The 24,775-nt window shown below is 41.4% G+C and overlaps 1 protein-coding gene across 2 annotated transcripts in view; it reads left to right on the top strand.

Annotated features, from left to right (window-relative positions):
- Positions 1-3,995: 3,995 nt before the first annotated feature.
- The window catches only part of tafa5l (TAFA chemokine like family member 5, like), an 81,781-nt gene continuing 61,001 nt past the window's right edge, over positions 3,996-24,775 (top strand). For both annotated transcript variants that reach the window (XM_074682256.1, XM_074682255.1), the window contains exon 1: positions 3,996-5,176. In XM_074682256.1, coding sequence (XP_074538357.1) covers positions 5,080-5,176 — 97 coding nt within the window. In that variant the 5' untranslated portion in view covers positions 3,996-5,079. The remainder of the gene's footprint in view (positions 5,177-24,775) is intronic.

Genomic DNA, 24,775 nt, shown 5'->3' with positions numbered 1-24,775 from the left:
CCTGAGGTAATTAGCAGAGTTGATCAGTTTGTTCTCTCCTGAGGCCTGTGGTAAGAAGCTGGGTTTTCTCTTAGCGAGGTAACTTCAGCCTTAACCCTGGATTTTCCATTCTGCTTCACTTCTTACCGGGATTAATCACCATGGTAACCTATCCAGAACAGCTAACCTGCTCCGTTGCTGGTTAAGTTCTGGGTAAAAGGTCAACTAGTGTAAAAGCACCACCTCCTGACTAACCCTAGCTCTCTTGGTTAACAGTATGTCCATTTTTAGGAGATCCTGTCAGCTTCAGAGAGAAAGGCTTTTTAGGGATAAATGCAGTTGTTTTGTTGTTTGTGATGACATCCTGTTCCAAAGATACAGATTTTCATCAGACGGACTGGGCTAAATTTATTACTGATGAAGCCTCACGTTGCAGATGTTATGCATTACAGTCGAGCTCATCTGAAATAATGAGGTCAATAATAACGGTCACACATGACATAACTGCAGAAACATGAATTTATTGAATGTACAACTTTCACGTTGAGTAATTAATATTCCAACACAAAACCCGCTCACACAAGGGGTGATAAGCCTCAAAGAACTCAATAGAAAATATTAATGAAAGGAAGGGCACTGAGGAAGTGCTGTGCTGTAATGAAGTCAAATTGAGTGATCAGAGTGCTGTCCGTTTATATTGTCCAGTGAATAAATATCATTTAATCTCATGAATTTGATGAAAGCATTAACAGAGTTGGCAATTTTTTGCCAGCATTCCTTCCTGACTTTTGCTGCAGCAACAGTGTTGCTTTCTGTCTTGATGATGTGTTTGAATTCTTTATATTTCTGAAGAATAATTGTCTGCTCCTCCAGCGTACAGTAGGCTGCCTTGCAGGGTTTCTCCCATTTTTCCATGATTGTGATTGGTGAGATGGTGCAAACATCACCCCTTATATGTGAGCACACTGATCAAGAGTGGAAAACTGTGGGTTTGTTGATATCCAGCTTCTAATCAGGATTGTGAACCTCTGGTTAAGTCAACCCCAAACACAGGGGAGTATCCCAGATGTGTTAATCTTGCTTCATAGCACAAGTCTTATATCAATAAATCCCTTTGAGAAAAAATGTTTAAAGATGCTATGAGGAGGATCTGTATTGATTGCACTCCTTCGCCACCTTCTGGCCTGGAGTCTCCTCACAATGTTGTAAATTACTTTTAGCAAAGTGTGTGTTTGTTTGTTTGTTCAAGGCAACTTTTTACTGGATACAACGTGCCGAGGTAAGGTATTTATCAGTACTTATCAGTACTGTTAAGAAGTGCTACGCTTTAACGTTACATCAAGTAGACATCAACAGCCCGGTGCTTTGACAGATCTGTAGGTTAAGGTGACAACAAGTAAACACTGTCAGTTTCTAAGTAGTTTAGTAGCCGTTTATATTTAGCGCAGCTGACAGCCCGATGCTCAGACATGTCCGTGATGTGTAACGGTAGTAAATCTTGGTTTGTTATGTCCTGCTAGTCATCTACCAAGCAGAGCTAACGTAACCTCACTCTTCATTTTATTAATAGACTCTCAAGTTTGAACAGACCACTGCAGAAAAACTGCTGACTGTGGGTAGGAATGAACATTATCACAAACAGTTTAGCCCCTGTGTTAGCCTTTAGCTTGTGCTATCACTCTCCAGATGATCTTTTTTCTGCTCTTCTGCTTTTTCTGTCTGACAATTAGGCTCCTGTGTCCACCATCACTACAAAATTGATCACAGAAATCGTTTTTAGCAGAAAAAAACACAGATATTTGTGTTGTATCTCTTCTTTCTGAACTTCATCAGCTGGTGTGGTGTTGTCATAGAGACCTAGATTTGCCATAAATCAGTCCGATCCTGGTCAACCCGAAGTGGAAGCTAAGAAGTAGCAATTCAAGATAACCTGTAACCAGCAATATTGGTGCTGATAATCTCATTTTAGAGTGTGGATCACGATCAGGCATATATCTAGAAGAGAGACTTTTTCAAAATCTCTTTCAAACTCCTCACAGCCTCTTTAAGGTGTTTTATATATACATATATAAATATATATATATATTTTTTATGGATTATTTGTAGATTGTTGTTTTCCCCTGGGGACATTTAAAGGTGGGCGTAACAGGCACCATTCCAAAACGGAATAAACAAGCTTTCCATCTGTGGAAGATTCATCGCCAAGAAGCTTTGTGAAAAATTCTACTACTACTACTACTACTGCTACTATTACTACTAATAATAATAATGTAATATCCATCAAACACAAATCTTCTTACTTTTTGTGATGAATTAATAAATTATCAGTATGATTGCAAACCATTTATTTATTTTTTTGCTTTTTAGGTCAGAGAGGAAAATTAAGAAGCTCAGATTTTTATTTCTTTCTCTATTTTTATTTATTTTCAATCAAGCCTGCCTTTAGCATAAATGCTATTAGGCTTCACATTTGCAGTACACACACACACACACACACACACACACACACACACACACACACACACACACACACACACACACACACACACACACACACACGTTAACATCTCTGATAAAAGATGGCAGCCAAATAGCACACTCGCTCTACTGACACAACAAACATAATAATTACAGAGACAGTTCTAATGTGAGAGCAGGAGAATACAGCATGAATTTAATACACAGCCCTTTAAAAGAGCAAGCAATAATATGTCACTGACATTACAATCCATGCATTCCCAATGCAATTACAAATAAGTCTGTTTATTACTGGTGAACACTGAGATAAATATGATGGGTGAAAATAAACTGGCAGAATTTTTACAATCCTGCCAGTCACTGTGATTTATGATGATTAATTACACCGCAACCCCAACTGGGACGTCAGTCTGACAGACTGAAATTGTGGTTCTCAACTCTGATAACTGGCTGAGCCGAGCTGTAGACGAGACAAGAAAACAAACCACGTCTCAGCCACTAGGTTCTCCCTGTAGTTATTCCAGCATCGGCCTTCATAAAGTAAACTGCTGCAGCTGGTTACAGCCACGCAGGTTTAAAGATATGACCCTCTGATGTGTCTGCAAGGTGGAATATCTGCAAATATCCCTTTAAAGCTCAACAAATGCGTTGTCTGCGCAGCGCCAGGCCCAGACATCTTTCATATATTACAGCAGTGATGTGACAAGCCAATACGTCACCATAAAAGCCATTCAGTGAAAGGCTGATAGCACAGCAGCTCACTGAGGTACTTTCTCCATCTGCTAATAAAGTGCACGTTCACTAGTCAAGGAATTTCATGTGTGTGTATGTGTGTGTGCAAGTTGGAGGGGGCTGAGTTATAGTAATGGTCCTCAAGTGGCAAGGGAGTCTTAAATGGTCCTCTTTCGGAAGATAGACTGGCATCTGCAGGGTTTTAGCTCACACACGTGTGCACACATGCTCACAATGGCAAGCAGGGGACTCTGTGTCTGTGCACTCTTGAGCCCTGATGTGATATTGAGCTGTAAATAATAATGCAACTTCTGCTTTAAAGGTGCTCTGAGGCTTTGCTCATGCTATACCTGTCAGTCCTGTGGGGACAGACCTGTCACATTTGCCCAGAATGCATCTGGAATGCAGTGCTGCTAAATGTTAACTGTATACCATGCAGCCCTGAAGGGCGTTTTCCACCTTTGAGAGGGGACATAAAGACATGGAGCAAAGTCACAATGAGGGAGGGAGGGAGGCAGGTGCTGCTGTGTCCTGCCTCAGGCTGAGATGGGACATGTAACTGTGTAAACAAGAATCATCATCATCATCAGCATCATCATCATCATCATCTACAGAATGGATACATAGCCTGAGAGCCCAAACTTTTTTTCACTTTGAGAAAGGAATTAGGGCACTGTGTGTGTGCGTGCGTGCGTGCGTGCGTGTGTGTGTGTGTGTGTGTGTGTGTGTGTGTGTGTGTGTGTGTGTGTGTTTAAGGAAGAGAGAGTGAGATGGAGAGAGGGAGGGAGGGAGTGAGGGAGCAGATGGAAACATTGTAACTCAAGGCAAGTCAGGGTGCAGCCGCAGCAGAGGCAGCAGCAGCAGCGTTTCTTTCCATGGATTGAAGAGGAGGGAAATCCTCTTCCTCAGCGTCGCCTGCATGCAAATGAAGCCGACCAGGACAGAATAATGCCGCTCTAACACACTCATCTGTAACCAACTCCTGACTTTGCGAGGAGGAGCGCTTTTTAGCTTGAGCCTGGGGTGCCAGGCATCATCAGTGACAATTTTCCAGAGCCTCCACAAAGGCTCATACAGGTGACAAGTGAGCCCAACTTCACTGCACCGCCCGGATTGACGCGCTCACCGTGCGCTTTGTCCAGCGGCACTTGCGCTGCGTGAGACCCGCCGTTTTTTTGTTTTGACGTGACATTTCGCTGACGCTGCTGTGCATATGTGGCCACATATGACGCATCCACGCCTCTAGCTGTTTTCCAAACGCTTGTTTTGGAAGATGAAGTGATGCTTTTTTAGGACAAGTTTCCGTGCTCATTGGTATGTTCGTCATGTCTGCGCGGGTTAACTTGCGCGTTTCTCTATAGAGTCACACACACAGCCGGGCTCTGCTCGGCGCAGAAGTTGGTTGGGAATAATAATAACAACCGTGCGGAACGCAAAGGAGGGAGAAAGAGGTGACAGCGGCGATCGGGGGATGTTGAGCGGCTAAATTTACTACCAGCATCATCAGCATCTCCGTGTGAGGCTCAAAACTGCGGGGGTCTGCTGCTGCTCACTCCTCTTCCTCGACACACTTCCAGTTTTTTGCAGAAGCCAGTCTGTGAATTCAAGCCCTCTGAAGCAGCAGCTGCGTAAACTTGGCCAGATCTGGTGACACTGTACCCTCTGTGTGTGTGCCGATCAGCCCTGGATGGATATGCGTCTCACCGAGGGAATTTGAAAAGCAAGGGGGGATTTTTATCAGTCCCTCTTTTATTATAACCTCAAAATGGATGCCGACGACAGGCTGTGGAGACGCCACTGGATTAGCCACCCTTCCACTGATCTGCTTGACATCTGAGCGGCACAAAGGGTTCAAAGTTTGGATAATCTAGAGAAGGCTGAAGGTGTAGGATGCAGTCTGGAGTGAAGACGCTCTCCGCAGGTGGAGGTGCGTCACTCTGCTGCCTGCTGCTCCTCTGGCTCATCTACTCCCATCTGCTCAGAGAGGGTAAGGACACTTGGAGCTATTTATTACTTTGTCAGCAGCATCATTGTCTCAAAGGGTTTTTAATGTGATGCAGCTGCGCATGGTGTGGTCAGAGCCTTTCATGGAGAGGAAAAAAGCCCCACAATTTCCAACAAACCCTCCCTGCAGGGACCAAATGTGTCTTTACTCATTATTGTCAAATAACAGTGACCTTATTGCACCTTTTTGTCTTCCTGATATGAAGATGTGTTTCTATAATCACATTCCCGTGAGGGTAGGGCATCAAACAGCCAAACAAAATCTTTTTTGTTCACTGTTGGATTAAAATCTATACATATGAGCATGTCATACCTTGCAGTGATCTTATCATTGCAAAAACCATTCATCTTTTTAAAGTTCAAGCTGTGAAATTTGAACAATATTTCAAACCTTGTTGCTAAACTGACCTTGTGATTTTTCCGAATTCTGATCTGAGCTCTACGCTCCCCAGTGGAATGATAATTTGTGAATCTCTAACGAAGCCTCAGGTGGAAAATCAACATGGTTTGCTCGTTTTAGTTCCAAGTGTAGAGAGAAAAAAGGCCTGACTCCTGCCTTCAGAGCTTTGTAAATTCACCGGGGTTAAGGCTATATTCATCCATGGCATGCTTTCCTCTTGAATAATACATCCACTGGTGCAATTACACCTTCACCCTGACACAGAATAGAAAGCAAAAGGATGTTTCCCTGCACTTCATTGGCTGTTGTCCATGGTGAAAAAAAATTGGATTCCAGTGCAGCAGCGACACAGGGAAACAGGCTTAAAGCACTGGATCTTGTTGGGAGATGTTGAACACAAAGTTTGCAGATTAGATCTTTTAATCAAGCACTGGCCAGCAGCGTAATTACTGCTGTGGAGGAGGGATAGTGCCTACATCAATGTGTTTGGCAGCTTGCCGGAAACAAAAGTAGACACTGATGTGAAAAATGAACTGCCTGTGTGCTGAAATGTGCTCCCTTTGCCTCTCATTTGCAGTGTTTTCTCCCAAAATGCTGCTGTCACTGTGCTCTCATTGCTGCACCGTGAACCGCATCTTATCTGAGGAGAAACAGCAACCCTCCCCTACCCCTCAGCCATTTTTTATTGACTCGTTTTGGTATGAAAATTACCTCATTAGTGCGTTATTGTACAAAATCACTCAGTCAATCTCTTGTGAACCTCCCTACCCTTGATGTTCTTGGAGTAAACAGAGGCTTGTGATAGTTGAAACCTCCGGATAAGATTTTGAGCCTCGATATTTTCTGTGTGTCCCTCACCCCTCTCTTCAGCTCTGAGCTGAATTTTAAGAATGAAGATCTGATTTTTTTAATCCCTCCTTGTAGTCTTTAAATCCTCTGAAAATCCTCCTCAGAGAGTTTCTGCTTGGACCAGGCCAGACTGTCGTAGGAGTACTGACCACCACAAATACTAGAAGTCTCAGTTTTCAGGATATTTTTGATATTTATGACTGCTCACCGGTGTTAAAAGTCCAAACACCCATCTCTCTCTACGGCCACTCCTCTACCCCCTCCTTCCTCATGGCCCCTGGGGGCCCTGAGCAGCAACCAGTGTTTCTGGACTGGTGGGCAGAGGGGTGAAGCCCTGTATTGGTGAGAGGCTGCATCACCTCCACCCACTCTGTAACCCATCTGTCATGGCGGTCAGGACAGGAAATCAAAGCGCAGCGGCCCTGTCCATGCACGCCATTGGGCCAGCAGCCGCCACGATGAATGGCCTGTCAACCGCTCTCAACGTTTCCAGTTTATTCAACGATAAATTTGGAAATGTCTGGATTTCCTCACCGGACCACATTCCGGTTCAGTGGTGCAGTCAGAGAGCGATGGCAACTCCTCCCCGCTTTGTCAACCTCAAACCTTTGGGTTGGTGTGTGTCTGCGTGTGTGTTTGTGTGTGTGAGAAGAAGGGGTGGAGCATTTTAAACCACATTTGTAAGTTGGAGGTGGACAGACAGCTCGCCTCTGCTCCAACTAAACTCAAGGAATTCAAATGCAGCAAATTTCTTCAAAAATTAAGCGAGAAGATGAAAATTCCTCCTACTGGCTTGTGAACCAAACGCGTTCCATCTTTGAAGATCCTTGAATCCTTAGTGCAGCTCGGATGGTACAGCCAGAATGGATTGCCAAGGTGTTCCTGCATTACATCCTCACTAGCCAACCAAACACTCTGTGTGATATTTCACTTTGCTTTTCCTCCAAAGAAAATTACAGGTCTGAGATTTTATTTATATTTTGTACTTTTTTAGTGGTAAGCCAATTATCTACAATCTCTGCAGCCCACCTAAGGCCATCCAAGCTTTAAAGTTTTTCTCAATAGTTTTTTGTTTCTTTTTTTCAAGCCCACAAAACTTTTCTCTTCAGAATCTACATTCAAGTTGTAACTCACTGCTGTTTTCAGTGAAAAAGCACCAAAATAAAACAAAGCTAACGAGGTGAGCATCTGGCTGGTGACAGACTGATTGAAAAGTGTAGCCAATGCAGAATTACCTCAATATTGCTGTTTTTCATCAACCAGTCTATTGTCGCAACAAATGAGTCAGAGGAGAATATCAAAGTCTACCACAGGGTAGAATTACTTCTCTGCTTTGTTAAAATAAATTTCTAGAAATCACCTTTTCAGTCAACTAATGCCTCAATAACCACTTTTTAATCTTTCTTGTATTAACAGTTGTTATTTGGAAAACTTTGCTTATATGATTAACTTGTGCCAATTTTTCTGTAATTCAGGGGTTACTGTAAAATAACCTTCAGCCAGGACTTTATTTGTACAAAGCATTTATGCTGCAGATGCCATTTTTGCTCAGTTACATCCTGTGAAGTAACATCTGTTTATTTGTTTCCAGTAGGTCTTAGTTCAAGAGGAACCAGAAGCTTTCACTCTGGCTTTTTCTTAGAAGAGACCTCTTTTTGTGTGCTTTACTTACAGAAAAAGGGTCTTATGTTTGCTGAAATATTATAAAGCATAAGTAAAAAAAAAATCCAAGCTTGTCCCAAAGAGGCAAAGACAACAATTCTGAAACAGCTGTTTTGATTGGCTTATTTCCAGCCAATCAGATCTCTGGTTGATATTTGGAAGACATTATAGAACAGATGTCTAACTCGAGGCGGCTCATGTTTGATTAGGGCTCAACGATTCTGGAAAATAATCTAATTGCGATTTTTTTGGGATCAATATTGCAACTGCAATTAAGCATGCAATTTGTTTTTTGTTTCTTGGGGGGGATCTTCTGCATTGTTCACCAAACACGAGCTATAAGTCGTTCTATAGTGTGACCAGCACGACAAAGGATACTGTTAACATTTAAACAAGTCTTTCTGCCTTTTCTATTGAAAAAGAAAAAGGAACACTGAAATTTTACTGATCTCCGGTTGTTAGTTAGAGTAACAAACCTTACTCGAAAGTTAACAAGTGGTACGGCTCTGCCAGCCACAATCACTCTACTGTATGGATGTCTGTAACTTACAGGTTTTTTGACAGAAAACCAGCATATTGACCATATTGACTTTTGGAGGAAGAATAAGTACTAAATACTGTATTCCTTCCAGGTCTGTGTACATGAAACTTTTTTTTTAATTCTAATTGCAGCCTTTGCGATTTAAAATTGCATTCTGTTAAATTGCGATGCTGGTTTCAAATTGATTAATTGTTCAGCCCTATATTTAATCTAGAATAGATTATTAGCTACAGATGTCTGTTTACAGACATAATGTTCCTGGAGAAATCAATCTACAGTTTGAGGTAGAATCTGTAATTAGAAATCAGAGTTTAAAAAGCCTTAAAACAGAGTACGTTAGGGTGTGGCTTCCTGTCAGCCAGGATAAAGGTGAAGCACTGCCTCAAAGTCACTTCTGGATCCTGTGTAGAGCAATTAAACAAGGACTCAATTTTTGCTTGATGTCCACTTTTTATATAAAGCTCATTCTTCTACAAAAGTTTAAATCAGTGTTGCCCTGTAACTTTTGAATAGATAACATGTTAGATGTTGTGTTTTGACCTCATAGTGCTGCCTCCAAAGAGGCCAGATTGGATGGAAGCAGCTCTAAGTTTACGATGGTTAGCTCTTTGTTGGTCGGCGATGCTCTGTGCAAAGATGCTAATTCATTTAGCTTTGTCTCTGGAGTTGTATATTTTCTAAACTGGCATTCTAAATTTAGAAAGTAAGTTATTATCATGAATGCATCAAAAAGTTACATGAATCATCTGACCAAAATTAGTCACAGCGTTATATCATAAACTCTTCGTTAGATTAGTGCAACAAACTGTAAGTTGTGTTTACAGCACTTGACACATGTCATATTGAACGTGTCACTTTGATTTGTTTGAATAATTCAATCAGTGCTTCTGCACACAAACAGCAGTGTCCCGAAGCTGAAAAGCAGAAACTACAATCTGCTGTGCAGTACAAGCTGTCGATGGGAATGACAGCACACATTTCATGAGAAACGTCTACGGGCTGTGCCACTAAATTTTGAAATGATTCACTCTCCCTCCACAATCAGAACAGAGCTCCATTGATGGCGGTCTCTCACACAGCCGGTCTGCTCTTTGCGTTGTGCCTTATCCCAATTTCATTCTTAAACACACTGAAACTATTCCGCATGCTCTCACGACTTCTTTATCCATCTTTAACAAATCAGCCCTTGCGTGGGAGATAGCGGATCTTCATGGGGCACCAGAATGATGAATTTAAATCTCTTTAGTTGGTATTCTCTTTTAACTCAGGGAGCAGGGCCTACCCATCCAAGCATTAAACTAATCAGAGTAGCAGAGAATTACCGACTTTTTGAAGTGAAAAGGGTGATTTCCATTCCAGTCTTCTTCAAGGCAGCATTAGGCATGCAAAGGGGGCCCCGCTTTGATTATGACCTTGGTTGTAAATTCTAAGCAAATCATCGAGGCCTGCGTCTATAGGCGGCAGGGCTGTAAAAGTATGGGCATCTTTATGGAACAAAATGAAAAGAATTTTTACAGCTAAATCAATTTGGCAGCACACAAAGCTCATATTTCATAGCTCCATGAATATGAATTCTTTTTCGGCGTCAGCTTTGACCTCCCTTGTGGTTGAGTGTAGTGCGACACTCAGTGTATTTCTGCATTGTTATTTTCTCTGCGGAAAGCTCCGGGCTTGAAACTGCTCCATCATTGGCAGAGTGGTGTAAACGATTGGAGTTATATGCCTTCAGTCTTGTGTCCCATTCTATTTTCTGCCTGCTGCCATGACGCTGATTTTCTGAGAAGGCTTTTCTTGAATATTAAATCTGCAGCTAAGACAAACACAATACTGTACAGCACTCTCAGGGTCATAATAGCCTTTTGATGCAAACCATTTTCTTTGTGTTTGCATTAAAGGAGGGCATCCTGGAGGGCTATCGGAGTAAAATTTGAAGTGAGTCACCGTGGCTGTACAGTCCTCTCTGCATTACATTCAACAGGGCTGCTGTTTGCTTTTGCAAGGCATATTGCACAATCACTCTTTATGCCTGGAGCCTGTGTTCATCCACAACCAATTGTCTGAGAGTACTCCACATTATAATATCTCTGCAGCCTAGACCGTGTTGCATCACTGCAACAGAAATCCATCATGAGCCACCTTCATCATGTGAGCCGTACGAGGCATGTGACAGAAAGAGCTGAAATACACTGTCAGCCCCAGCAGGGGATGCGTGTAAGGGGAATATTTTCTATTTTACAGCAGCCCTCGGCAATGTCAAACAATGGCAGAGCTGATTGTTAGAGAGAGGAAACTTTCAGAAAAATTGAACTGCAAAGGCCAAGAAGTCCTGTGATGTGTCGTAAGCTAACTCTATATAACCGCTCCTGCTTTCCAATGAGACAGGAAACAATCTAACAGTGTTATGTCGGGCTTTCTCCCGAGGGAGCGCCATCCTACTGCTGCTACGAGAAGTTTCAATTTGTCATTCCCTGTGGGTGGAGTAGTGTACACACCTGACACGAGAATTAAATTTGGGCAAATAGAGCACATCTCTGGCTTCTCAGTTGGTGGGGATGCTATGCTTTTCTCTCTATTCCTCTGCAGCCCCACTGGGTGCTCAGGATTGCATAAAAATCAAGCACAGCACAGCTTTAAAAGTCCCCGCTGCATTCGGAAACAACACAGGTATGCTTTTGAGAACATGAAGAGCTTTTTAGAGCAGAAAGTCCGACCTGCTTTATCATCAGGATATGAGAGCTGCTCCTCTGAACGTTAAATGTGGACTGACTCTGGGACAACTCGGTGCTTTTTGTACTGCTTGTAGATAAATGAGCCTCATCCAGTGACTGCATAACACAGCGCTCATCTCAAGGAGTCGCTCCGTCTGCTTCCATTCTTTTCTTTTCCTTTGCTTCTGATTCATTTCTAGCAGCTTCAGATTAAATTGCATACTTAAGCACCATTACAGGTCCTTGGACTTTAGCAGAGAGTAGTTCACCAGCATAAATATTGATCGGACTACTGTAGAGTATTCAAATAGCATGTGAAATCAAGCGGTGATATTCCCTTTAAACCAGGCACATTAATATAAAGCGCATGTTTCGCTCCACTGCTCCGCTGCCCCACTTGTTTAGCGACAGAAGATCACGGCGGTGTCAGGAAGCGTATAGCATGAGGTCAGTCAAACATCTGCCTCTCTCACCTGGTGTCCTATTACATGCTACCTGCTGCGCTGCACGTGTCAAATGGTGTTAAGGTAATGAGATGCACTTGGCTGCGGCTGCCATGACTAGCATATGCTCAGTCCAATAAGATTTCTGTTTGATGTCCTGAGTCGTTAATAACAGAGAGGGAGAGCTGCGAGATCCAAATGGGCAGGGGAGAAGATTAGGTGTGCGCGCTGAAGAGGGTAAATCCAGATAAACTCATTTAGATTAGCTTTTATTTGCAAGATTGAGATGTTTAACCTCCCGTTTGAGCTGATGCAACGGGATGATTAACATTCAAAACTCCAAATGTGTCTTTCTGCCTCACAGAAGAGGGGCTGCTCATTGATATTAAGATTAATAACGGTGAACGATTTGATACTTAATGATTTAAAGTCATCAGGTACAGATGAGCATCCCTTAAAGTGACTCTGGACAAACTAATGTTCATCTACAGCAACCTAACTCTCCTACTGCCTGGGGTCATTAACGTGCATTTTGTGACTTTTCAAATTCAGTAACACAGTCACAATCGTACAGTTTCAGAAAAGGCTCATTATCGTCACTAATTTGACTTCGATTAATCCTCTGTTACGCCTACATCAGCAGTGAAGCATCCTGGGAGAGGGAAAATTACGTGATGTGAAAACACACACACTCACAATCTGATGATCGTTCAGGCGTGAGCTTTCTGTCTGTGAAATGCCAGCCTTGTTTTCCCTCCTGGAGGTTAAGGACAAGATTACAGTGGTGAGTCGAGTCTATGTGCACAAAGACTCTTACTCTTGGTTTAACTGGCTTTATCAGTGAGTTGAGCCAAGATGGTCGCCATAACGACCAGTATACTGTTTTCTAGACTGGTGAAATATTCTCCCACTGTTACAAGAAAGCATACCTTGCTATAAATGCATTTGAATAAAAAAAGCAGCCTAGTTCTATCCACATGATGGGAACAGCTGGTAACAACTTCAATAATCTCTTTGTTGTAGATAAACAGAGTAAAGAGCAGGAATAGTTTCTTGACCTTACTACTGTAAATATGGACTAAGACTCTCAGAAAACCTTTTACTCTGGTACATAAAAGGAGCTGAAATGTTCTTTTGACATGCTGAGGTCTGTTCATTCAGGATCAGGCATCTCACTGGTGTTGGAGTCCTCGGTTGAGTTTTCCAGCTTCTGATGCTCCTCTGTCAGAGTTAATGAGCGAGAAGATGGAGCTTTTAAAACCAAACATGCATGTAACGGACAAATAAACAGTTATAAAGTCGAACTTCAGTCCTCGGATTTTCTCCTTTAAAGATCAGTACATTTTTTGAACTATTAAGCTGAACAGTTTGTGTTTTAGCCTGAAAAACCTAAAGAATTAATGTTTGTTTTGGGAGTTAAATACAGATTTTGGTAATGGCAGATATAAAAGAAGCCATTTTGAGAACATGTCTTGAGGCCTCAATCTGCAGCTGTACCAAGTCTGATTATATCACCTTTGTGTTAAGAGCATTTTATTGGCAAGAGCATATTGATGAATAAAGCCAGAGTTCATTACATGAATAAAAACTTAAAGTGCACTGAACTCAATTGGACAATTTGCCAATTAACTGTGACGAGGAGAGCAGAGAAGTGATGGGGGATTGTTTGAAAAGTGATTAATGGTTGACGTCTTTTCAAGTGAAAAAAAAATCCATCCAAAGCTCCTTAAGAGTAAAAAGAAAGACTTTTCTTAACCATATTTGCAAGGTAACTGATATTTTTGGGGCTTGTTATGATACTTGAGCTTTAGGAAGAATCCACAAAGACCAATCAATGATTAATTAACAAGATAACCAAGCAACAAATTGATTCTTAATCACCAGAAATAATGTATCTGGCTTGCAGGCTTAATTCTCCTCTTAAACCTCTCTCTGTATTCTGTCTTCTTTTCTCTTTAAAGGTGCCGTGTTTAGGATTAAGCAGCATTTAGCAGAACACACTGAGTAGAAATGGAATAAAGTATTCCTAAGGATGGTTAAATTGGCATATTGTCCTGTTTTGTTAAGTCAGAAGGGGGATTGTGTATCGACATAGGAGCGGGTCCCCTTCAACCAAGGCTGGTGTCATGTTTTTGAATGAAAAAGGCCAAGAAGAGCTCCGTCCATGCATTTATTATCTTAACCACTTACCTTAACAGGGTTGCAGGCAGACGAGAGCAGTTGTGCACAAAAGATTTTGTTTTATCAAACATTTTTTAAGATTAACACTTGACCAATGGAGGAGCTTGCTCATATGTGTCACAGGAGCTTCTTGTCCCTGTGAGTCTTCATGGACAGCAAAGGGTGAGCGAAGGGGCATTTCTCTCCACAGCCTGACCTCCACATATTGCAAAGCACTCACATTTCCAACCTACAAGGTTTTCCCATTTGGGATTTTCAGTAAATCAGTTCAACATGCTTACTCGTCTTTAACCGCTCAATTTAACTTGATGAATACCACCTGTTTGCAAATTTATTCATTTTGCCCTCTTAACATGATCATCTGCTCGTTCTTTGCTAATTTCAGGGAAATCACTTTCACAAAGTAGTTCAAATGGGATTTTCACACCACAGAGCTTTAACTCCTGCTGTCAGATGTCAACAGATGAAAAAAATGACAAACATAAGAGTGTCAATGTTCACACACACAAAAAAACAAAAATCAAAACAAAGCAAAACATGGAGCTGTCAATATGATGTCCTGGCAGAGTTGTAGTTTGATAGGAATAAAATGGGAATGCTTTGGTATGAAGAAAGAGGAAGAAAGGAGACAGTACATCTGTAGGGTGTTAAAACATGCCAATACAAAATGCTTCTGATCTACTTACATGATGATCAAGCATGCGCATCACATTTGCATCTCTTATTCAACATCTTATATTTGGGTTTTATGAAATTTATGTTTTATAGAGGGATTATCAGTCTATGTCACCCAAAAGATGTGCACGCATCTCGACCGCAGAGGCAGCATCTAGCTTGAATCATTCAGACGAGTTAGTGATTTTTAAAAACTTAATTCAACCTGTTAGAAGCATCAAAATGTACGTTACTTCTGTGGACAGCTGTCAAAAACAATACTACACAATAGAGGGAACTTCTGTCAAGTTTTGACCGTTATGGCGTATCCGGTGTTTTGGCGTTAATAGCGACCATGCTAACTGGTGACTTAAAGCCTACGGCAGCCGTGATTAACGCCCGAGAGTCACCAGATAACAGGGTCACACTTTACACTGATACACCAGCGATGTCTGCGTGTGTGTAATTAAATGTGTAAATTTTTATCCAACCTCAGTCACAGTCTGATAAGTGTCCATGGATAATGCAGTCATGAGCATCAAGTGAGAGTTGTGTTTCCTCTCTGGGTAAATGCTAGGTTTCGCTGCTAAAAACATCTGTTCACTTGCTGATCTCTTCTGTCCACTCACTGCTATTTCACAAACCTGGGAGCATTTTGCCGTCCGTCAAAGTGATGACATTAAGTTAAAAAGTGTATTTTTTGGTGGCTAACTCCACATCAGTTGACAAACCATTATACTCCAGTGCTTCTGCACCCAAGTTGTGCACGCATCCGCCATTGTTGATAAACAAATAATCCCTCTATACTTTCAATTTTGACTTGTTTATATTAACGCTGGTGGATGTTAAAACTCACAAAGTGTTAGTTTCAATCTGAGATTATGAGTCTGCAGCGCTCTTGAATGTCTGTGTACCTAAGAGGAGATAAATTTCTACTGCAGTGAGTCCTCTTGACGCTCTTATGCCTCTTAAGAAAAGCTGTTTGTTTGCTCTAGTCTTTCATTAAGCCCATTCTCTGGTTTCAACTTTGATTCTGAGGCTTTGTGGCTTTTCATCAGGGATATTACCGCTGTATGTTTTCTGTCTTTCCTTTTTTTTCCCTTTTCTGTTGTCACTTCATGAATGGGTGCTTGTGCAGGACTCATTTCGGTGAGGTGAGGTTTAATTTGTAATGTCTGCATCTGCTGCAGCTCCACCAAATATTTGGTAGTGGTTTGGTTTTGGTTAGCACATCATTAGCCGTTAGCGACCTTGTTTGTTTGTTTGTCTAACATCCAGCTGCAGCAGTTAAAAGTGACTATCTAGAGCGTTTGGACTGCTGGCTTAAGCAAAACAAAATATAATTAACCCTTTGCCTTTGTAAATTTGTTGTTGTCCCATTTGACGGACGTGCAGGCTGGCAGGCGGTCATCAGTGAATTGTTGGTTTGTGGTTTGATTTCTGCTCCTCTACATTTTAAAATGTGTCCAAGCAAACTGAACCCCAAATTTTCCACTGTTGGCGGGGATTAAATGAACCACTAAATGTAGTCTTTATGAACTGCTCCGTTACTCAGTAATCAATAATAACTGTAATTATTAGTCGCAGCGTTTGACATAGGCCTTTCAAGAGAAAAACATAAATCTAAGCAGTGTGTGGTCGCTGTATGGATTCAGGATATGTGCTGGAACGGTGAGAGGGTCTGAGAATGCTCATTACCTTTTAAAAATTGAAACCTGCAGCCTCTGCAAATCAATTTTGACTGATTACCTGGGCTATTAATATTCATGTCTCCTCACACAATGTTTTAAATCTTCCATGAATGATCGGTTGAGCACATATCTGATTTGATGCATGTTAATATGATTGTCGTGCTCTCTAAACTGGCAGCCCCATTTTCTTCCTTGATAACGGCACTTCTCTGTAGACAGGAGCATACAAAGGGACAGAGATAATCAGTCTGACTTATTATTGTTTGCTGGAGTCGTGATTAGAGTGTGATTGGTTAGAAAAAAAAGATGAAACGGAAGGAAGTTTGGAGCAGCTCTATGCTATAGCTGAGTCTTTATGGGGAATTATACCAAACACAATACATATTGTCATGAATAATTAATAGGACCAGCTTTACAAGAAGTGGAATTCTTAATAAACATGCTTGGAAACTATGGTTTGCAGGGCTGCTCTTGACAATAAAACCTTGCTTCCATCTTTAGCAACCCGCAAGTAATTACAATCTATAAAGGAGGATTGTTTTAATATGGAAATGGAATCCTTGTCGTAGTTCCTCAGCGCAGCCTGTCATATAATTTTATGGCAAATTCCCCTAGGAGAAACGGAGCCTTTCTCACAGCTCCCAATCTGGGTTCAGTCGTACGGGAGCAGAGCCGAGCTGTGTCTGATGTGTGTGTCTGTTAAATCTGATAAAGGATTTTTTTGTTTTATGTCAGATAGCACTAACTCCTTATGTATCTTCACTCTCTTAATTAAAGACACAAACAAAACAAAAGCGTTGCATGAATGAAGAGAGGGTTTTTATAGATAATTATTACCGTCTGACTGAAGATCAGTAAATAGCTGAATGGATTGCAGGGGGGATAATTGGTTGTTTTTCTGTGTTCGCTGTGCGTTGCCAGGGTCAACCTGCGTGGAGTTTAATAACCTCATCATGCATTGTGCTTGACCCCGCAGTGACGCACAGGGGACCATTCAAAGAGCACGTAATGTTTTTCAGGTATTAAGATACTTGTGCTCCTGAACTGTGAGTGTTTGATCAAAGCCTCGATATGTTGAACACAATCTCATGTCTTCGCTTGCAGCTGTGTGAGTGTGAACCCCCTGGTGTGTGTGTGTGTGTGTGTGTGTGTGTGTGCGTGTGTGTGTGTGCTGCTGCTGTTGCTTCGCGCCTGTATCGTGTTGTGATGCAGTGATAAGGTCATCAAACTGCCAGTCAGTACTCGGAGGACTAAGTCTCTCTTTCACATGCTTCGTATCGGCTTCCTGTAGCCCTGCAGACGTGGTTCCTGACAGGAACAGGAGCCTGGACAGCAACCTGGCGCCATCCTTCATTGTGTACGCTCATCCTCACCGTGTGTGCACTTCATCATGTGAAACAGAGACGGGGTCAAGTGTCTTCACGCCACCGAGTGACAGAAACCCCCCGTCACATGAATTAACTCCTGTATGTATGATGAAGCGCCAGCCGTGGCTTCAGGCATTTTGCAAAGTACCCCCATACACACACACACACACACACACACACACACACACACACACACACCCCACCCACACAACACAGCACTTTAACTCCCCCCACCCGACTTAGTATTCTCCTCCTTCAGGCTCATAACGTGAAGCCTATTCGTCTGTTCAGTGTTGAAACATGGCAGGGAGAACTGATATGTGATGGCACCTCTGTCCTCCAAGCAAGCACCAAGTGTGCGCGGACTCCTCTCAGTGAGAGGAGACGGAGGGTGGGCTGAGTGCTGGTGTGGGTAGTGGGTTGGGGAGGGTGGGTGGCAAGTCTGATGGTATGAAATAAAATGTGCGTAGCTGCTCTCTCCGGTGGTGATTACTTTTTATGACTCACAAGAAGGCTGGAGGTAATTTTCTTATGTAAAAGTACAATAATCTTATCAGTCTGAATGACAAAGTGCAGCCATCACATGCCTCCAGACTTTGCCTCAGCCTGACAAAAATGTGCTGTTTATTATTTCTGACAGCAAGAAAATATACTTGAGAAGAGCCAAAATGTTTATTTCCAGTCCAATCTTTAATTCTGGTTCCCTTTAAAGGAGCTCTGAATGATTCAGTGTTAACAAAGTCCTTATTCAGCTCACGCTGGTCCTCTGCAGCCCCTCGCTTTAGCCTGTGTCTGAAACAAGCCTCTTTAGCCCACTTTCTTCCACCCAGCTACCTTTACCAGAGCCTGCTGGAGGCAACAGCAGCAACCTCAGTGAGGACAACTTGAAACTTGAAGAGCAGTCCTGAGCACTGGGGTTGGAAACTTTCCTGGACAGACTGATCCAGAGGATTGGTATTCCCTGCTCTTTGTGGGCCGCTGTGCTCAGAGCAGAAATCTGTGACTAGCTGATGTCAGCGAGTCTGAAGCCTGAGCTTTTAAAGCCTCAAGGATGACTTTGAAATGTTTTCACTACATTATTTAAAAGAAATATGATCAACATCCATCTTTATAACATTATACACATGACAGAAAATAAAGAAAAGCGTAATGGGTTCTTTTTACATAAAGTCTGGGTTACTGTCCCTAAAGGCTACACGGCTGAGGCAGTGGAGCTAAAGAAAAGCTTATGGAGCAGTGAAAATGAAAACAGTTCACCTTGTTACAATCACTGGCTGAGCGACAGTGCCTAGCAGTGACTTAAAGTCTAATCTGCTGATTCATTGAGTTGAAAGGATATCCTGAATAGGGCTGAACAATTAATTGAATTTAAACCAACATCGCAATGTGAAAGAACGTAATTTTCAAATTGCAAAGGCTGCAATTAAAAAAAGAGGAAAAATTTTAAAGTGCATTTAAAAAGTGCATTCCACTTGTTGACATATTTCAGTGGCTGAGCCAGAGATTTGGTCTTATTTACATTTCTGCACTTTATTTAGTGTGTGATTCAGAGAGGAGAGGATTTATGGTTGTTTTTCAAATTATTATTCATACCAGGCTTGTTGTTCTGCAGTGCTTTGTTCCTTTCTCTGATTTTCAAGGTATTTAATGATAATTATATTACACAGCTACAAGATTTGAAGTTAAATCAATCCATCAATATTCTGCTGTGATTGTTATAGTTAAATAAAGATATGCAATTTGTATCAATTCATCTTATTACATCTTAACATGTAGGCCTGGCCTACAGGAAAGAATTGTTTATATGTTACAGTATCCTTTGTCGTGTTGGTCTTACTATGGAACAGTTTATTGATTGTGTTTAGTAAATAATGCAGAAGATAAACCGCATGCTTAATCGCAATCGCAATATTGGTAAAAAAAAAATTGCAATTAGATTATTTTCCAAAATCGTTCAGCCCTAATCCTGAACTCTAGTCCCACACCAGGACACATGAAGTGTGTGATGAAGGGACACCTTGGCATAAAGTCAAATTATTTCTGAAAGGCATTTAAATCAAACTCAAAGATAAGGCTTGAACAAACTAAGCTTAAAGTGCTCACAATTAGATTTCACTGCAACAGAACGTTAGAAGTATGTGATTCAAATGTGATCAATGAGCAAAGCTGCCCCTGAAAACAAAACAAAACAAAACAAATTAAAGTACTGCAAATCTACGGAAAATACCCCCAAACTACTCTTAATGTTTCTTAAATATTAAATCTTGTATTTACTAATTCAGACTATCTGCTAACCGTCACATGAAGCTGTGCACCCTCAGGGCTTTAGCTGGGCTCAGCATTCAGATTGTGCATCTGTCAGACGAGATAGTCTTACAGGGGGAGACCTGGGTCTCGTTTCAACCTGTTGCCCTTTGTCTCCCTCGTCCTTCAGTTTTCTACTCAATTCTGTTGCACAGTAAAGCATGGGAAGTTTCAGAATAAACAAATGAAATAAGCGTCTCCTTGACAGTGTTATGAGGGTTTTAAAGGCTTCTGCTAAATCTTATTTGAATGTCAAAATTTTGAACATATATCATAAAGGATTTGTACTGTACTCATTTAGGACCCTGTTTACACACTGCAGCCTCCAACAGCCTCTGTTTCAGAGCTTTTCTCACTGGCCTGTACAGTTGCTAGGTCACAAAAGGTGTCCTGCTGCACATCTACTTCCATTTATCAAAATGGCTTTGTCTGTTTTTAAATGCTCAACAAGCTTCATTCTTTCTTTGATCTGATAAAAAAACATGCAGGAAATTTTCTTTTAGCTTTGGCAGCCACTCTGGACCTGGAAATCTGGTTAGACTTCTTTGTGGACCAGAGAAACAGAGGCAGTGGATAGCTCATCTCTCAGCGCTGCAGGACTGAGGGATACAGAAAATCTTTAGTCCCTACGGCCATCAGGCCTCATAACTCTCTGGTCAATGGAAAATGAGCTGACCGACACCTGAACTTCTTGTTTTATGTGTATTTTTTTTATAATTTAATCTGCCAGATAACTGAATTTCACTTTGGGGATTAATAAAAAACATTGTTTGCCAATCTATTCTATTATAAGACTCACCCTCCTCTAATTTGATAGGTCAGCCATAGAAAAGTGACAAAATCAATAATTCATCCAAAAATCAAGTTATAAAACTGCTGGCACAAAGAGTATTCATGTTTGAAAAATGCTAAACTTTGATGTTTTATGTAGAAAATAAGTTCTTATAGAGAAGAAAAGGCCCTTGACCCCTCACTGCAGCTTGTGTGAATTTATGTGCATGTAATTTGGAGTATCACCAAGAGGGTCCAAATGTGGACTAAATGTTACAGTATGCCTGCGCTTCCTGGTTGGTTAATCCTGACATGGCCGTAACATTTTGACCAAAAGATGGTGGTAAAATAGAGGTCGCTAAATCCTTTTCAGTCGTTACCACTTTTTGGAATATTCCCAAGATGTCTTGCTCTCAAACTTGGAAGTCTCTGCGCCTACTGAGGTGATTTTATGAGTCATTTGTGTTGATCAACAACCCTTACAACCTTTGCCATCATTACAGCCATTCCAAGTCGTAGAGCAGTTAGCAGCTGACTTAATGAACCTTTGAGGGTGTTGGGAAGAACAAGAAACAGCCGTATAAAGGAGTGATGGTTGCTGAATGCCAGAGATTGACCTTACAGGTACTGCAGCACAGACTCTCCTCTAATCTACCTTCACTGAGCTGATTTTATTTCACTGTCAGCCCCAACGCTCTCCTCTGGCAGCTCGCCATTCAATAAAGAAAAGGAGGAGGAAAGTGCAACACTTTTTCCACATCATTACAAAAGTGAGGCAGGTTTCCAGAACTTTCCCTGGGCCTTTGTGTTCCTACCTAAAGGAAGTAAGTTGTGATAGAGATTTTGACTGGCACTTATATTGTGCTTATTAAGAAATGTGCTGATTTCAGGCTGAGGTAGCTTTGATGTACTCGCACGTATTAGTGTTGTTCAGCTGTGGTTCAGCAGGTTATTGATTTGCTTTTGGTTCCAGTTTGAGGCGGCAAACAAACCTCCCTTTGATTTTAAACGACACAGGTGAAATGTGTCCTCTCTGTATAATGTAATGTTTGTTCTCCGTAATGGGTTTTTGAATGCAGTTGACACCCTTAAGCAATTCACTGTGATTAAAGCCTGTTTATCTTTAAAGTACATGACTATTAACTGTAAATAGTTTCTCCTCAAACACAACAGGAAGCCCAAAATAAAAAGACAATTAAATACGTTCCCTTCGGTTTCTAAATAATTTACCCAAACAAAACTGCTGCCTCGACAATAAGTGCTCAATCAATTTGTCAGCAACAAAGGGCCACATAGAGGTTTCATTTAATGGATCCCAACACCGAAAACATCATTGTTACAGCGCTTCTTTTGTTTGCTCGGTTGTCATTGTGACTCATTAAAAATTATCACCCAACACATGCACGAGCTACATTTGCAATTCAAGGCACAAAGCTCATTTCTTTACTTTGACACACGTTTTACTTTTATTTTAAATGCTGAGCGGCTCTCGCCTCTCAACATTCAAACAAAATCTGAAATTAATTCATCCAAACCCATTAAAATTGGAATCTCGTTCGTTTCATCACGCAATCTGCCAAGCAAAAGTTTGAAAAGTGGTTTATCAACTCTTTGAGCTCCCCTGACGTGATAAAGTCAAGATGAAGAACATTTATTTATGTATTATCTCCCCCCTCCAAAGTAGTCCATTTGCAGCCGAAACACCCTGGTGAATTGTATGTTTCTCCGCTCGCTGTAATTAATTTAGAGATTACATTCTGACAAACTTGATACTTAAAAAACTTGCAAAACCACAGGCCCATGCCCCGAGAGTCATCCATCAATTTGTAATGCCTGGAGAACTCTAAGTAATTCTCTGTGCTTGGAAAGAAGTATAATAATAGCACACACACACACACACACACACACACACACACACACACACACACCCTCAGCGCAGATTTCAGAGCAAGGTAATCATCAGCATAAGACATTCTGTCCATTTGCCGTCTCAGTAGAGCTTAACTCTGTTGAATGAGTACAATATCTGGCAGCCAATGTCAAGTCAACAAAGTCACACATTCTTTTATCTTCTGGTCCGTGTTTCAGTGTGAGGCTGAATGGATAAACTAGTGATTAAATAATGAAAGTTTAATTACAGAGTGTGCTAATCTACTGTAGTTATTCAGACAAAGACATACAAAGCTTTCTGAATGTGAGCTGATTGTTTATAACTACCGTGTTGATGACCCATTTCTGAGCTGACTCGTTTTCCGCTGGCCAATTTTGCCCTAAATGTTTCCAAGTTCCATCTAAATAGAGCAACTATCAGATACATGCACTGAACGGCCATATATGACTAATAACCACATCAACAAGCAGTAACACACCAACGTTATGAACCAGCGTGTGGAAGTTAAAATATAAATGCATCAACTTGATCATTTAACCCCTTAACTGTCACCCCAAAATGCAAAAAAATGTCTTTAAAAGGTATACCCAGTTAAAATTAGATGCTATTCTTGAATCCCCTGGAGCAGCAGTCCCCAACCTTTTTTGCGCCACGGACCGGTTTAATATCAGACAATATTTCCACGGACCGGCTCTTCTGTCTTCTCACTGGCTCTTTTAGCCTGTCCAAAGAAAATTTTCAAAGATGTCTGTTTTTTGTCCTTTTTGCTAGCTAGGGGGGTTTAGCATCAAGAATGAGTCAAAGATGGGTATGACGGAGCGAATCTGGTCATTTTTCAAGATAAAACAACAGTACCAATTGACCCACGGACCGTTACCAGTCCACGACCCAGGGGTTGGGGTCCACTGATCTAGATTACCTGCAAAAGCTCAGTCTCTGTAAAGCTAACACCAAAATTTTAACCTCAGCAGTCAAACTTATTGTCACTGTAACAAGTTTGTAGTCAATGAAATGAGAACACACAGGATTTGAACGCTTTGTCCTCGCCTCATTTTTTTATATATGTTTATTTATTTTTTATGTAGTGCACATGAAAGGATGACAGTTACAAATTGATACTTAAATAAGAGTGAGCATGTCTATGTAACAGAACCCAAAATCTAATAACCGACCTTAAATGTAACATTTGTTACATTTCAGTCAGGACCACTTTGTCAAAAATAAGCTTTATTAACTTGCACAATTTTCATTTGGCGGTATGGTTCTGTTCTGGGATTCCCTGCTCTTCCACGCGCTTGTGTGGAAAGCCTGAGGTAGGAAGAGCACACCTTCCTGCCCATCATGAGCCATCATGAATGGCATAAACAGGGAGCGCAGCAGCAAAATAAAAACCCAGACAGAGCAGAGAAAACATGAATAAAATAACAGGAGGAGCTGGGGTGGAGGTGGGTTGTGAAGTTCCAGCAGAGGAAGCAGGAAGTAGGTTTGACAGGAGCAGCTTAAATAGCCCGCTCTAAAAGCAGTATTCCAATAGGAGGTGGACACGGGAGTCAGCCGAGCCATCAGCTGATCTGCACTGATGATGACAGCTATGTTGTTAGAGCTTGACGTCGTGACCTGCCTGAACTAGCGCAACGCTTAATTTTTGGCAAAAAGTTGTTACATTTCAGGCTCAGCACTTTTATTACATTACCGACCATTTACTGCAGGTTTGATTATTTTTTCCTATGTTCAATTTTGGGTCAGTGTTTCATCTCAGGTCGTTGTTACATGAACACATACTGGCTCTAACAGGCTCTTAAAGGGTAAATGTGAAAGTGAGACAGAGCTGTAATCGTTGTAATTACAAAATTATTGACGGGACATGTATCAGTTTTACAGTGCTGTCCAAATGTAAACTCTGGCTGGAACAAATCTATAAAACCACAAATGTAAAGCTCATAATGGCTCAGAAAGAAATCCACAGTTGAAAAAAGCCACAAGAATTCATCATCTGAGCACCATTTATGGTTGCAAAAACATTTATGGCAACCCACCCAATAGTTGAAAGTTCAGTCACGGCCAAAGTGGGGAACCAACCAACTGGCATTGCCGTCCCTGTAGCAATAAGGCAAGCAAAG

This window comes from Halichoeres trimaculatus, unplaced genomic scaffold, assembly GCF_033239565.1.
Source record: "Halichoeres trimaculatus isolate MK-OKI-2021-1 unplaced genomic scaffold, fHalTri1.1 fHalTri1_scaffold_11, whole genome shotgun sequence".
Taxonomy (NCBI): domain Eukaryota; kingdom Metazoa; phylum Chordata; class Actinopteri; order Labriformes; family Labridae; genus Halichoeres; species Halichoeres trimaculatus.
This window is presented reverse-complemented; position numbering and strand designations above follow the sequence as displayed.